The 15,456-nt window shown below is 52.9% G+C and overlaps 2 protein-coding genes across 3 annotated transcripts in view; one reads left to right on the forward strand and one right to left on the reverse strand.

Annotated features, from left to right (window-relative positions):
- GABRB3 (gamma-aminobutyric acid type A receptor subunit beta3) overlaps window positions 1–15,456 on the reverse strand; it is a 203,478-nt gene that overhangs the window by 171,791 nt on the left and 16,231 nt on the right. The gene's annotated exons all lie outside the window — the stretch shown is intronic.
- Window positions 1–15,456, forward strand: part of GABRA5 (gamma-aminobutyric acid type A receptor subunit alpha5) — a 44,892-nt gene that overhangs the window by 8,486 nt on the left and 20,950 nt on the right. The window contains exons 2-4 of the mRNA XM_066238838.1: window positions 5,951–6,072; window positions 7,979–8,046; window positions 8,145–8,365. Coding sequence (XP_066094935.1) covers window positions 5,951–6,072; window positions 7,979–8,046; window positions 8,145–8,365 — 411 coding nt within the window. The remainder of the gene's footprint in view (window positions 1–5,950; window positions 6,073–7,978; window positions 8,047–8,144; window positions 8,366–15,456) is intronic.

Genomic DNA, 15,456 nt, shown 5'->3' on the forward strand with positions numbered 1-15,456 from the left:
GCCCTCCCTGCTCAACTTTTCCGTCTCTGCTGGAAGTGTGACAGTAGCTTCCTTCCATGGGCGACGCAGCCTCGCTGGTCCTTCCTGCATCCTTTGAGTCCGGACCTATTCTGAAATCTGCGTGGCCACCCCTTCGTTGCAGTCAATGGTCTGGGGTCGCTTGTTTTAGGGTTTGGTGGGGGGGTCCCTTGCTAAGGTCCGCGTAGAGGCTTAGTGATTTCTAGCAGAACACATTGCTGTAAGTTGAAACATGTTTTCTTTCTTTTATTTGTTTTATTGATTTTTAAGTGTTTTTTTTTATTGGTTGATTTTCTTTTTAGAGAGAGAGAAATGGGGGAGGGAAGCATCAACTTGTAGCTTTTCATGTGTGCCTTGACCGGGTGGGCAAGCTCGGGGTGTCAAACTGGCAACCTCAGTATTCCTGGTTGACGCTTTATCCACTGCATCACCACAGGTCAAGCAATTTATTATTATTATTATTATTGATTTTTAGAGAGTGAGGGAGGGGGAGGGAGAGAGAGAAACGTTGATTTGTTGTTCATTTGTGCACTCGTTGGTTGATTTTTGTACGCGCCCTGACCGGGGATGGAACCCACAGCCTTGGTGTGTGGGGATGACGCTCCAACCAGCCGAGCCACCCAGCCAGGGCGTGGATCACCTCTTCTGTTCGTGTCCTCTGCCCACAAATGTAACGCCTTTCCCGTCTGCACTGAGCAGTCAGCAAGCACCGTGGCCCTCCTGTTCTCGGCGTGAGGTGTGACAGCAAAACCGAGCGTGAATATTTCCGCCCTTCTTTGCAGTTTCACGGGTAGGAGTTTCCTTCTGACGGCCAGTCCTCACCAGCTCACGCTGTGAGTTCTCCGTCTCGAAGCTGAGATGTTCCGTCTTTCTATCCAGGGAGCCTTCTCCATCCGGCTCCTCCTCAGCATGTCTGAGCTGCCAGCATCTCCCGTCTTGCACTGTGGGGCCCGTTGGTCAGTAAAATCGAGGTGGCTGGGACACGGGCCCTGTGAGGCCACGACGGTGGATCTGATTAGCAGAAGGCAACTTAGTGACAAACAGGTGGGGAGCGTGGACGGGGGCACACAGGGACGACGTCCCGTCCAGGGACAGACGGACGCCAGGAGCTGTCATCATGTCACTCAGAAGAGCGTGCGGCTTAAGACTTACGAGTTGTCTCTGTGGGGAGTTCTCCACCTCATACTTTCGGACCGTGTCCGACTGCGGGTCGCTGAGATCGAGGAAGGCGAAACCGCGGATGAAGGGGTTGGGGGCGCCACGGTAATCAGACCACGTTGGACCTGTTCACGTGGACCCAATGTGACGTGTCTCTGTAGACAGCGTGCACTAAGTCTGAGGGCTCCCGGACTGGCCCCAGAGGCTGTGTCGCCGGTTTCCAAGGACTTCCGCTACGTTGAAGGCTGTCGTCAGGAATAGCAGGGTCGGGTCTCCGCTCACAGGAACGGGCTCCCCCCAGAGAGCCGACCCTCAGCTTAGCCTTGACGTCGTGAGCTCTGGGCAGTCACAGAGACCGAAGGATCGGCCAAGCTCCTCCTGGGTTCCACTCAACACAGCTTTTAAAGAGCTGCATCGTTAAGTCAGCCAAAGCTGGAGCCCACCTTCAGAGCTGAGAAGGGGTGGGTGCTCCAAGGGGCGGGGGTGTCTTGTGTCTGCACTTAGAGATCTCACCCATCCAGAGCCCACGTTCAGAGCTGAGAAGGGGTGGGCGCCCCAAGGGGTGGGGGTGTCTTGTGTCTGCACTTAGAGATCTCACCCATCCAGAGCCCACCTCCAGAGCTGAGAAGGGGTGGGCGCCCCAAGGGGTGGGGGTGTCTTGTGTCTGCACTTAGAGATCTCACCCATCCAGAGCCCACCTCCAGAGCTGAGAAGGGGTGGGTGCCCCAAGGGGCGGGGGTGTCTTGTGTCTGCACTTAGAGATCTCACCCATGACCCCGAGTGTCTATCCGACAGATTGCCCAGGGTCTGCGTGTTACTGTGTTTTTCAAATGGGTTCAGCTCACCCAACTTGAGGCCAAGCAAGTGTGCAAGCCATCCTTAAAGATTGTGCACCTTGGTCCTGGCCGGTTGGCTCAGTGGTAGAACGTCGGCCTGGCGTGCAGGAGTCCCTGGTTCGATTCCCGGCCAGGGCACACAGGAGAAGCGCCCATCTGCTTCTCTACCCCTCCCCCTCTCCTTCCTCTCTGTCTCTCTCTTCCCCTCCCGCAGCCGAGGCTCCATTGGAGCAAAGTTGGTCCGGGCGCTGAGGATGGCTCTGTGGCCTCTGCCTCAGGCACTAGAATGGCTCTGGTTGCAACAGAGCGATGCCCCAGATGGGCAGAGCATCACCCCTGGTGGGCATGCCAGGTGGATCCCGGTCGGGTGCATGCGGGAGTCTTTCTGACTGCCTCCCCATTTCCAACTTTGGAAAAATACAAAAAAAAAAAAAAAAAAAAAAAAGACTGCACCTTGATGGGGCGCTAGCAAGCTCACCGAACACCCGGGCACACCCTTTGCTTTCTGTGATGTGGGAGGGACCATCTTCTCCACAGCCGGGAGGCGGTGCTTTCCCTGACCACAGGCTGCGACTGAGTCCTTTTTGAGGGTGATCTGGGAGCTTGGGAGACTCCTGCCCCCAAGAGGCATGTCCAGGAATGTGGTTTTAGAACCTGTTTCCTACTTCCTACATCCTATGTTCAGTAGTAACTAGAGAAGAAATCGCTACAGGTTCCCATCGCGGTCTCTATCATAAAAGGGTCCACAAGACGGTTACATCGGACGAGGCAGATATTAAAATTTCTCCAAGGAAAGCATAATTGTGTGCAAAGAAATGGGTGTAGGTGTGTATCTGAACTCTCTTATATTAAATTTGGGGCGAGAAGTGGAAGGTGAGTCTGGAATTCATAGCCATCGCCTCCTGTTCCGTCGCTACGGGCAATGATTTGGGGGTTTGTGAGATGGACTTGGAGCCCCACGGGCTGGTGTTTGAGCCCAGGTTGGAGAAGTGTCCCCGAGGGCTCCAGATGGCAGGACTCCTGGGGACCACCAGATGACTGCCCAGTATTCGGGACGCCTCCAGTGGTCAGTAATGAGGTCAAGTCCTTACACCCGAACAGTCAGGCTGTTTGGGTCTCATGTACTTTAAGAACGTTGTCACAACAGAGAACGGGATAGCTTGAAAAAAATGCACTTGAAACGTTAACATACGCTTTTTCTTTTTCCCAGTTCCTAGTGACTTTCTTTCTTTCTTTCTTCTTTCTTTCTTTCTTTCTTTCTTTCTTTCTTTCTTCTTTCTCTCTCTCTCTCTCTTTCATTTTTCCAAAGTTAGAAGCAGGGAGGCAGTCAGACTCCCGCATGCGCCCAACTGGGGTCCACCAGGCATTGCTCTGTTGCAACCGGAGCCATTCCAGCACCCCAGGTCGAGGCCATGGAGCCATCCTCAGCGCCTGGGCCAACTTTGCTCCAATGGAGCCTCGGCTGCAGGAGGGGAAGAGAGAGACAGAGAGGAAGGAGAGGGGGAGGGGTGGAGAAGCAGATGGGCTCCTCTCCTGTGTGCCCTGACTGGGAATCGAACCCGGGACTCCTGCACGCCAGGCCGACGCTCTACCACTGAGCCAACCATCCAGGGCCTTTTTAAAAATTTATATTTTCTTCATTGAGATATAACTGCTCTAACATGGTGTTAAGTAATTTGATGACCACCATAATGTGAGCTAACTCCTCCATCACATTATATAATTAGCATTTCCTTTTGTGGTGAGAACGTTTAAGATCTCTTTTTTAAAATTGATTTTAGAAAGAGAGGAGAGCCTGATCTGTGGTGGCGCAGTGGATAAAGCGTTGACCTGGAAATGCTGAGGTCGCTGGTTCGAAACCCTGGGCTTGCCTGGTCAAGGCACATATGGGAGTTGATGCTTCCAGTTCCTCCCCCCCTTCTCTCTCTCTGTCTCTCTCTCCTCTCTAAAATGAATAAATGAAATAAAAATTAAAAAAAAAAGAAAAAGAGGAGAGAGAGAGAAACATCAATCTGTTGTTCTACTTATTTATACATTCATTGGTTAATTCTTGTATGTGCCCTGACCTGGGGTCGAACCTGCTACCTTGGTGTATTAGGATGATGCTCTAACCACTTGAGCTCCCCAGCCAGGGCCTTAAGAGCTGTATGTTTAGCAACTTTGAAGTCTAGGACACAGTATTGCCAACTGTAATCACGATGCTGTGCTTAGACCTCCAGGACTTATCTTCAGTGTCCCCCCAACTCCTCTGTCCTTCAGCCCTTGATCACCCCCCTCCTACCCTCTGTACCCGTGTGGCTTCTTCAGGGTCCACTTGTCAGTGCTGTGCGTTTTCTCCTCCCGAGGAAGCTCTCACCCCTAGTCTAAGTGACAGAGCCAGTGAGGACCTTCCAGTAAATGGCAGAGTTCGACTCAGCCTCGAATGGAATAAGCACACTGGGGAGAGCTGTCCACAACCCTGAGAAGTGGAGAGTGAGGCCTGATTCGGTCTGACCCGTAGGGACTCAAGTGGGCAAGTCATAGTTTCTTTTTCTGACACCCCTTGGGGGGTCCTGGCATTAGGTCTGCGAGGCTTCGGACTTCCCCATGCCACCACAGGGGATGCTAGGGAGAGGGGGATTCAATATTTTTCACAGCTACATCGCAGAGTAACGAGCAGCATCGGTGGGCTCCACGCTGACAGGGCGGAGTCTTAGAGCTCGTTAGAGCTCCCAGGGCGTGCATTTTAGTGGGGATGGGAGAATGCATCAACACCCTCTCCTTCAGAAGCTATGAGAGTGAGGCCAGTCAAGAATGATACATTTAGATGCAATCAATGAAAAGACCCATTTCCAAGAACTGCGTGGAGTGGGCGATTCTGCCCCCAGCACCCCTCCTTGATGTTTGGCCGCTCAGCGCTACGCCAATCCAGGGAGAGCCGGGGACCCCCCAGCTGGCCCTTCTGGAAGGTTCCAGGATTCACCAGCCCTTCTGCTAGCTGCCAATGGTGCTGACTCCTTGTGACCCACAGCTGGCTCTGAGCGGGGCGAGCGTCCCTCGAAGCCACGCCCAGTGTGTAGTCAAGGTCTCGATGATTCCAAGCATCTTGCTGTTGGCACATCAAAGCCCGCGGTGGGATCCGTGATGGTATCCTTGTGTCACCGTGTTACAGATTGTGACGTCCTCTCTCTCCAAGTCCCTTCCTCAGTTTGTCCAGGTCTGCCCAGGGCAGTGCCTCCTTCTCATGGGCCACAGGAATCTCAACCTGTGGGGCACAGCCTGATGGAAGTGGACCAACCAGGACTGTTGTTTCTGGAAGCTTCAGCCCACTCCTGTTAGGGTTTGATCATTGGGTCACACAGATTACTATGTCTTCGAGTCTCTGATGGGAGGTGGCAGCTGGTAAACCCCAGTTGGGGTTTTCAGATGGGACCTCACCGTGCCTGGCCCCTGGGTCATGGGTTGTGGCTTGAGGTGACTGTACCAGCAATGGGTGGGGTAGCCCAGCGTTATTTTACAAACTCTATCATTTCTGTCACTGTTAGCTCTTGTCCAGGGATAATGCTCATGGTGCAGTGCTTCTAGCTAGAGGTGCCGTGAAATTGGGGACATCAATCTTACCTTCCAACTCACGTAAGGCTTTTAAAGGTCCCCTCCACACCATTCTGCTCACTGCAGGTCACTCATGAACAATTTGAAGATTGAGTTTTTCTGACTCAGGGAGGGATGGATGTGAGACATTAATGTTGGGTCGATGGATGAACAACCCAGAGGTCAGCATTCTCTGGATGCTCAAGAATGAAGGCTTATCTCTGCCAAACAATACTCATGATAGAAGAGGGAGCCATCTCTGCCCCCCTCCCAGACAGTGCACCATGTTAGCCCCTGGTCTCTGTATCTTGAGAAGAATGTATACGAAGTCATTAATCCACATTTGAACTCTCCTCCCTGCTGAAAAGCTTTTCACAGGTACCAACCAGTTCAGTAAAAGACGAGACCAATGACAACATCACAATCTTCACCAGGATCTTGGACGGGCTCTTGGACGGCTACGACAACAGGCTGCGGCCGGGGCTCGGAGGTAAGTGGACGCTCCTCGGCTGGGGCCCAGGAGAAGCTTCAAGTCAGTCTCAAGCTCGTGTCTAATGTGATTCCAACAACCCTTCCACGAGCTTCCCTGCTAGGGCTTCCAATTGATAGTGGTTGCCAAGGTTTCCGCATCCTTGATTATCTTTTTCAGGATGCAAGAAGCTGGGGAAGTGGTCCCTGCAAGCTCCCTTTCCCCCAGATAATTTTTTTAAATTAATCTTTAGAGACAGGAAAGGGGAAAGAGAGAGAGAGAATCATCAATCTGTCCACTTAGCCATGTATTCATTGGTTGATTCTTGCATGTGCCCTGACCGGGAATCAAACCCACAACCTCAGCGTGTTGAGCTGATGCTCTAACCAACTGAGCTACTCGGCCAGGGCCTCCCCCAGATAATTATAATGTCCATTTAATTCACTTAAGGAGGAACTTGTTTCTGAGGTGTTTCTAAAGCCGAGAACACCCAACGCTAAGAAATATTTGATAATCATCTTCAGACTCTCATATCTCTGCGGGTCCTTTTTCAGAAACCCACTGTTCAAGGCCATTGTTTTTACACCGTTCTATATCGCATGCTTAATTTTTTCTTTCCACTAGGGCCATGATCATAGCACTTCCTTTGACACTAGGGACATGGATGACAATAAACAAAGAGCAAAATGTGTTTCCGGGGTTTAATCTGCACAGCTTAATTGTGTGCTGAGAACCGTGTGTGTGTGTTCATGGGGCAGGTGGGACGCCCTGGGTTCTGGCTGATGGGGATGGGGGTCTATTTGAACTTGCTCCATTAGGTACATTATTAGAGACCTTCCGGCAACTACGTTCTAGGAGGGAAAAAAATTTAGCTCTCCGTTATTTGCATTTTTAACAGGGAGAGTCACTTTAAAGCATGGCCGTTTTCTGTATTTTGGGCAAAGAAAAGCCCACCCAGGCTCCCGGACACTGTCTTCCTTCACGCCTTGGTTTGTGTCCCTAGTCCTGTGTATGTCTGGCCGCCCCTGTCCCTTTGAAGATGCCCACAAGGGTCAAAGCATGTAGAGATTTATGAGCCCCTGCATTAGCTACTGTCTCCCTCACCCATCCCATGTTACTGTCCTGTGTGGCGGGACAGACATGAAGGGGGTGGACTTTGGGGGCTGGCATCTCAGCAGGGGGACAGGCACTGAAAACACGCAGTACGCATACAAACACGCGTGCACATGCAAGTATACACTACATACATACATGACCCTGTGATGATCCCCTTCCGCAGCGGGGGTCCTTCAGGGTGGGCTGTCAGTGTCCTTTGCATGTGTTCCCCGTTCATGACCACCAGGGGTCACAGGCTTCCCATCCAAGATTATTCACTGCGTTTACAGCTTTGGGTCTTTTCATAAATTTTCCTTGAAAGAATAGGTTTCCCTTGATGGGAATATCAAACTATTCGGCATGCCATATAAGACAGAGCGGGGCTCCGTTCCCAAGCCACGTCCGCTCCAGGCCACCCATGGACAGTGGTCAGACCAGACACCTTTCTCCCCTCCCTTCCTTGGGGTACAGTTTTGGTTGGCACCTTCTCCCAGTCTGCTCCCCGCCCCATCCTGAATGGTCTAATGTTTTTTTAGAGCCAGGCAATGCGCTGTGAGGTTGGAAGTATTTTCCAGGTCCGCCAAGGAGTGTGATAAAAACCACCCAGGTCCCGCAGCGGGACTCAGCCCCACGCTGCTCAGGGTGCCCCCCACACCCCTTTCTGGAGATGATGAGCACCTGATTTCATGTCCTCCTTGGAGCAGCGTGGTCTCGTTCAGGCAGTGTTTGTTGTCGAGCCCCCCAAATTTAACAGAGCCCTTAGCGAAGGCCTGTGGGTGTCCAGTGTGGATCGCCCCCCCCCCCAGGCCGACGGTGACCCTGTCTGTTCCAGAGCGCATCACGCAGGTGAGGACGGACATCTACGTGACCAGCTTCGGCCCGGTGTCCGACACGGAGATGGTAGGTGCGGGCCTGGGGTCCCCCAGGCCAGCCCCGGGCATACATGTGGGCCCGGGCCGGCGGCAGCGACATCACCGGGCCGCCTCCCTTTGCGCTAGGAGTACACTATCGACGTGTTCTTCCGCCAAAGCTGGAAGGACGAGCGGCTGCGCTTCAAGGGGCCCATGCAGCGCCTCCCGCTCAACAACCTGCTGGCCAGCAAGATCTGGACGCCGGACACGTTCTTCCACAACGGGAAGAAGTCCATCGCGCACAACATGACCACGCCCAACAAGCTGCTGCGGCTGGAGGACGACGGCACGCTGCTCTACACCATGCGGTGCGCGGGGGCTGGGGGCGGGGCCTGGGAGGGCAGGACAGTGGAGTGGGCAGGGCCTGGTCCGGGGCGGGGCTGGAGAGTGGGTGGGGCTGCCTCAGAGCCTATGGGCTGGGGCAGGGCCTGGGAGGGCAGGACAGTGGGTGGGCGGGGCCTGGCCAGGGCGGGGCTGTGGGGTGGGCGGAGCCTGTCAGGGGCGGGGCTGGAGAGTGGGTGGGGCTGCCCGGAGGGGCAGAGCCTATGGGCTGGGGCAGGGCCTGGCAGGGCAGGACTGTGGGGTGGGCGGAGCCTGTCAGGGGCGGGGCTGGAGAGTGGGTGGGGCTGCCTGGGGGGCAGAGCCTATGGGGCGGGGCCTGGCAGGGCAGGACTGTGGGTGGGCGGGGCCTGGTCGGGGGCGGGGTTGGAGAGTGTGTGAGGCTGCCTGGGGGGCAGAGCCTATGGGCTGGGGCGGGGCCTGGCAGGGCAGGACTGTGGAGTGGGCAGGGCCTGGTCAGGGGCAGGGCTGGAGAGTGGGTGGGGCTGCCTCAGAGCCTATGGGCTGGGGCGGGGCCTGGGAGGGCAGGACTGTGGGCTGGGGCAGGGCCTGGAAGGGCAGGACAGTGGAGTGGGCGGGGCCTGGTCAGGGGCGGGGCTGGAGAGTGGGTGGGGCTGCCTGGAGGGGCAGAGCCTATGGGCTGGGGCAGGGCCTGGCAGGGCAGGACTGTGGGGTGGGCGGGGCCTGGCCAGGGGCGGGGCTGTGGGTGGGCGGAGCCTGTCAGGGCGGGGCTGGAGAGTGGGTGGGGCTGCCCGGAGGGGCAGAGCCTATGGGCTGGGGCAGGGCCTGGCAGGGCAGGACTGTGGGGTGGGCGAGGCCTGGTCAGGGGCGGGGCTGGAGAGTGGGTGGGGCTGCCTCAGAGCCTATGGGCTGGGGCGGAGCCTGGTCTGGGGCGGGGCTGGAGTGGGTGGGGCTGCCTGGAGGGGCAGAGCCTATGGGCTGGGGCGGGGCCTGGGAGGGCAGGACTGTGAGGTGGGCGAGGCCTGGTCAGGGGCGGGGCTGGAGAGTGGGTGGGGCTTGCAGGTTGGAGGCGGAGTCTGCTGAGTGGAGCAGGGCCTGCAGGGAGGGGCAAACCCGGTGTGGGGGACAGCATGGGGTGGAAGTGACATGACAAAGGGGCATGTGAGATACGGCATAAGTAGGGCAGGGGTCGTCATGGGGAGGGTTGTGGGGGGCCGCTCAGGGTTGGGGTGACATGATGGGGTCCTGTGAGGACAGCGCAGGGGGTCAGGGGTCATCATGAGGGTCTGTGGGGGGCAGTGTGGGGCGGGGACCCAGCGCCCAGTTCCGCCCAAGGACCTGCAGCCTACCTGGCCTGAGGATGCTGTGTGTGTGTCTTGGGTATTTTTACACTTGACTGGCCCGCACTCACGTCCGTGTCGTCATTTCCCGGGCCCGCCAGGTCCGTCGAATCTGTTCTCTAGACTTGCTTCTGTGGTTCGAGATCCAAAGCATCTCACGAATACTGACCCAGCTCGTTTATGCAAGTTAGGGAACACTTATTTTATAAAAATAGAAGGGATTCGCCAAACATACATGGACGCATAACACACAGATACAGACAACAGGGTGACGACAGCCAGAGGACAAGGGGGAGTGGTGGGGGGGGTGGGCAAAGGGCAGAGAGGGAAAATGGGGGCAGAAAGGGACTTTGCTTGGGGCAGAGGCACACACTGCCGTGTGCAGAGGGTGTTATATTGAGCTGTGCACTTGAAACCTGGCTGGTCTGGCGAACTAACATCATCCCAATAAATTCAGTTATTTTTTTTTTAATAAAGAAAAGTGTAAAGCCAGTAGCTGCAGGCATCATCACATCCACCTGGCCCATGCAGGTTCGCATTGGATTCGGACAGTCGGTAAAGAAACAACGGAGCCACAAACTGGTGGGCCATTGTCTTTAATCCTAGCTTGCACCCGGCGGGCAAGTAAAAATACACACTGGGCTCCAAAACCCACTCACATTCAGTGCTCACAAAGCCACTGACTTATCCAAGTTTCCTAGAATCAAAGGTTTCTAGCTCACCAGCCTTATTCTCCTCAGTTCCCCATTTCCTTCCTTCTCCAGCGTCAAACTGCACAAACTGGCCTCTCACTCAATACTCCACCATTTTGGCTGCTTCTCCTGGCCACATGGCCTCTTTCTGTTCTCTGCTCTGCTCTCTCCTCTCTCATGCTAATCATCCCGGGAACCAAGAGAGTAAGCTCTCATTCTGCCCTCATTTTATAGTGTAGCTTCACAACCTTTAATCCAATATACAAAATAGGGAAGTCTCTAATACAAAGTCACTTCTGAGGCATGATTGGATTGTACCGCCCCACATCAAAAAGGGTGGGAAAGGCTTAATCCCAAAACCAAGCCCCATGCCCACAGAGACACACATTAATATCACCTGGGCAACGGCCTCCATGTGGGCAGCGCCACTTTAACAAAGTGAGCATAATACATTTTACCTGCCCAACAAAAAGGAAGAAAGAAAATTAAATTAAAAAAAAAATCTAAGGAGCCCCCTTTCTGTCGCCATGGTGTAAGGCTTTTAAAGTTTTAAAAACCCATTTACCATCTGCATTCCAAAGCTGAGGTTAAATTTTAGTATTTCTAATGTAAATTTTATCCTGCATTATTCATTGCATCTGAGGAAATCAATAAATTAGCGAGAAAGGCTCCATTATAGCTTTTCAGTTTCCAGGGTGGGACCTAAAAGCCAACTTCAAAAAAAATATTTTTAAGTGGAAAAAGAATTATAATTGTTTTTTAAAACGCTAAAGTCAAAATTTTAAAAAGCACGTGCATTTGCATTGATGTCATTGGAATTTCTCTCTCTGCCTTATAATTTTTATCGAATTTTATATTTTAGGTCCTGGCTGGTAGCTCAGTGGATAGAGTGTCAGCCCGGCATATGGACATCCTGGGTTTAATTCCTGGTTAGAACACACCTGAGAAGTGACCATCTATCTGCTTCTCCCCCCCCCCCTCCTTCTTCTCTCCCTTTTTGCCTTCCGCAGCCAGTGGCTTGATTGGCCCAAGCATGGGCCCAGGCACTGAAGATAGCTCCATTGGAGTGCATCAGCCTCAAGTGCTAAAAAGAGCTTGGTACTCAAGTGTGGGTCCAAATGGGGTTGCCGGGTGGATCCCGGTCAGGTTGCATGTGGGAGTCTGCCTCACTATCTCCCCTCCTCTCACCCCCAAAAAACATATATATATATGGCAACAGTGTTTGGTGCTGCCATTCACTGCTGAAGCCCTCACATACGTTTTGAGGACGCTTGGACACGTGTCCCAAACTTGTTTGACGATGGGACTTGGTTTTTCTTACAACAACCCAGTAAAGGTTCTGATCAGTGAGCCTGTAACAACCCCTTGGGCATGTTGTTCCACTCTTTCCTGTTCCCTACATTGATACAGGATGTGTTTGGCCCACACACACACACGTGAGTCATGAACGTCACATCCGTGCTGGGACGGTGTCTTCTCCAAGCAGGGAAGCTTGTTGGAAAGCCGAGAGATACTATGCAAAGATTGAGTCTGGTCCTTGGTGGTCGTTCTGGTGAGTGAGTCTGCGGGCACTTTGCTTGGCCCTGTGAGCAGGGCGCACAGGAGTGGGGATGAGTCCAGGTCTTGGAGAAGGCCGACGGCTCCGTGAAGGGCTAGAATGAATGACTGGACCCCATTATTGTGGGGGCACAATGCAGGTTTGTGTTCTGTCCTTACAATAAAAATAACCCCAGACCCTTTGTCTTTTTTTTTTTTTGTATTTTTCTGAAGTTGGAAATGGGAGACAGTCAGACAGACTCCCACATGCACCCGACCGGGATCCACCTGGCACGCCCACCAGGGGGCGATGATCTGCCCATCTGGGGCATCACTCTGCTGCAACCAGAGCCATTCTAGTGCCTGAGGCAGAGGCCACAGAGCCATCCCCAGCGCCCGGGCCATCTTTGCTCCAGTGGAGCCTTGGCTGCGGGAGGGGAAGAGAGAGACAGAGAGGAAGGAGAGGGGGAGGGGTGGAGAAGCAGATGGGCGCTTCTCCTGTGTGTCCTGGCCGGGAATCGAACCTGGGACTCCTGCACGCTAGGCCGACACTCTACCACTGAGCTAACCGGCCAGGGCCAGACCCTTTGTCTTCATACCTGTTTCCTATCACCAAAGGACTGTCGTTGGGTCCATAGCCTAAGACAGTAGGGTGCGTTCATGTGATAGGTTAGACAGGGCCGTGAGGTCGGACCGTTGTTTAGAAGGAAAAGGGTCACAAAGGAGCCTCTTACTCCGTGTCTGTGTACCAGACAACTTCACGAACAGAGCCCTTCAACTCTTATACAGCCCGGCCGGCTAGGTGACACCACTACCCCATTCCAACAAAGCGAGCGAGGCTCAGAGATGTTTGGTGATCGGCCTGGGGCCACGCAGCTAGGGAGAGGGAAGTGGAAATCTGTACTCGGGTCTGAGCAGAGTCCTCGGTTAACCCACCACATTGGAAAATCACAGGGATACGGTGTCATTCAACATCTCATGGTTGCCCTCTCACCCATGTGACGGTGTCACAGCGGGGAGGGGACACTGAGAATCAGGGCAGCTTGTCGCCAGTAACCGGTCCCCGTGGGAGCTGAGGAACTGTGTGAATGAGTGGCAGCATTGACATTGAGTTTTCTTCTTCAGTCATATTCAGCATTTGCAACGTGGAAAATGCTTCCACTTGAAAGGGTTATGAATTTGAATGAGATAGAAGTAGCTATGTCATTCGATAGCATTTTTGTTGACACAGGGGAAACGGCAGCACAGTGATTGGTGATAGGATGAGTCCCGTGACAAGCGGCATCCGGCACCCTCACCCGGCCTGGGCTCAGTGGTCCAGGGGGACAGCCCTTCTGTGTGGCACTGGGCTCTCTCCGGTCCATCCTAACACGACAACAGGGGAGACAGGCTAAGTTGTAGGCACGGAGGTTCCCATTGACGATGTCGCCGTGATAGCCAACGGAGGGAAACGAAGACGCACCCGTGTCACATTTCTCCAAGCGGAACTGGAATTTTAAGCTTGATTCAGACTCGGGCCCCGTGAAGAAAACCAAACACAAGCGTAGAGGGCAAGGGTCGGTGTGATGCGCTTTTAACCCCGAGACACAGGTCTAGCCACGTTTGAAAAGGCGCTGTGAACCGACTTTTAGAGACTAGCCCCGGGAGAGACCGTGGGCCATGGCTAGGATGTACTGGTGTCATTTCGTCCTCAGGAGCCCTTGGTCATTTGACTTTAATTTCGTAGAGCCGCCTGTTGTAGTTATTTTTTTTGTCATTGTTGCTCTTCAGTTTCTTCCAATGCAGTAAGTAGTTTCTATAGCTGCAGGGTGGGAGAAGGCTTCTCAGTATGTGTGCTTCTTCCTTGGGTGGCCACTGGGGGACAGCAGAGGAACATTTTTGCACAGTGATTGGCTGACGGCATCCATTAGGTTACAATGTTAGTTTTATATAAGCGTATGGTATACTAAAGTAACTTACTGGAAAGAAATTATATACGTGTCATACACGTTTGATTCTTAGGTGATGTGTTTGAAATAAATTACACACATGTATGTAACTAGAAGTTCTTAGCTAGGCACTAGTACCTGGATGTGAGTATAGACATAGAAAAGCATCTCTCTCTGTCCTGATCTATATACGAACCTGTATTTCTCTCTCACTGGAGGAGCACTGCCGGGGGTGGGATTATGCAGACATCACTTTGTTACTTTGTCGTTCCACTTCTACATGTGTACTCATTGGTTGATTCTTGTTATGTGCCCTGACTGGGGATGCCCTGGCTGGTTAGCTCAGTCGGTTAAGAGTGTGGTCCCGAAACAACAAGGTTGGGGGTTCGACCCCTGGTCAGAGCACAGAAGGAGCAGCTTGATGTTCCTGTCTCTCTCTCCCTGCTTGGATGAGACCGCGTGTTGCATCCAGACTACATCCCTGTTCACGCTGCCCCAACTGACTGAACCCCAGCTCCCCCTCATATCTACACCCACACGCTGTTAGAACGGACACCGCAGGCTAACCCCGAGACCGACTCTTCTGCTCAGACGTTTTCTCCTCTAAACCCCTCCAACACTGTCTTGTCACGTGCTGTTTTTATATTTATTGCTCGTGCCCGGCATTATGGCTTTATAGATACTTCCAGTGTCTCTACTTAAAAAAAGATTGCTTTTGACCCTGTTTCTTTCTCTCTCTCCCTCTCTCTCTCTCTCTCTCTCTCCCTTTCTCTCTCTCTAAAATCAATAAATTTTAAAAATATTTTTTTAAAAATAAAGAAAAAGACAGACAAGTCTTTAGTGAAATAAAAGCACCAGAGTGTGACAGCTTTGGAAATGCACAGAGCCCATGACCACGGCCAGGAACCCCTGCACTGACAGGGGCACGGGCAGCCAGACTCCCATCAGGACTCCAGGACTTCAGTAAATAATTGTGCATTCTTGGTCCCAACCCCTGAATGCCCGTGAGTCTCTCTCTCACTGTTGTCAACTGATACGTTCCTAGCAACAAACCCCACTGTGCTGTTCTGATTAGCTGTGTTATTTCTGGGACGGCATTTTCCGTCGTTGGGAACTGTGGTCGCTGAGGGTGGCCTTTTTATTTAGAAGGCCTGCTTTGGATTAAGAAAAAAAAAAATAGATTGTATCCAGAGATTGCTATCATAACACAGTGTCACCGGTGTTCCTGGTGAAGGACACCAGCCAAGGGCACCACAGGGAGAACCAGCCGCTGGCCAAAATTTGGTCTGCGCCTTGACTCCGCGTTGATCATTTTTCCAGCGTATCGACTCTTAGAGAATTACATATAGCCTGACCTGTGGTGGTGCAGTGGATAAAGCGGCGACCTGGAAACACTGAGGTCGCCGGTTCAAAACCCCGGGCTTGCCTGGTCAAGGCACATATGGGAGTTGATGCTTCCTCCTCCTCCCTCCCCCTTCTCTCTCTCTCTCACTCTCTTTCCTCTCTAAAAATTAATAAAATTTTTTAAAAAAAAGACAAAAAAAAAGAATTACATATATATTTTCAGCCTTGTCAAGGACGTATTTCAGATGGCTCTGGATGT

Source organism: Saccopteryx bilineata, chromosome 7 (genome assembly GCF_036850765.1).
Source record: "Saccopteryx bilineata isolate mSacBil1 chromosome 7, mSacBil1_pri_phased_curated, whole genome shotgun sequence".
NCBI classification, from domain to species: Eukaryota; Metazoa; Chordata; class Mammalia; order Chiroptera; family Emballonuridae; genus Saccopteryx; species Saccopteryx bilineata.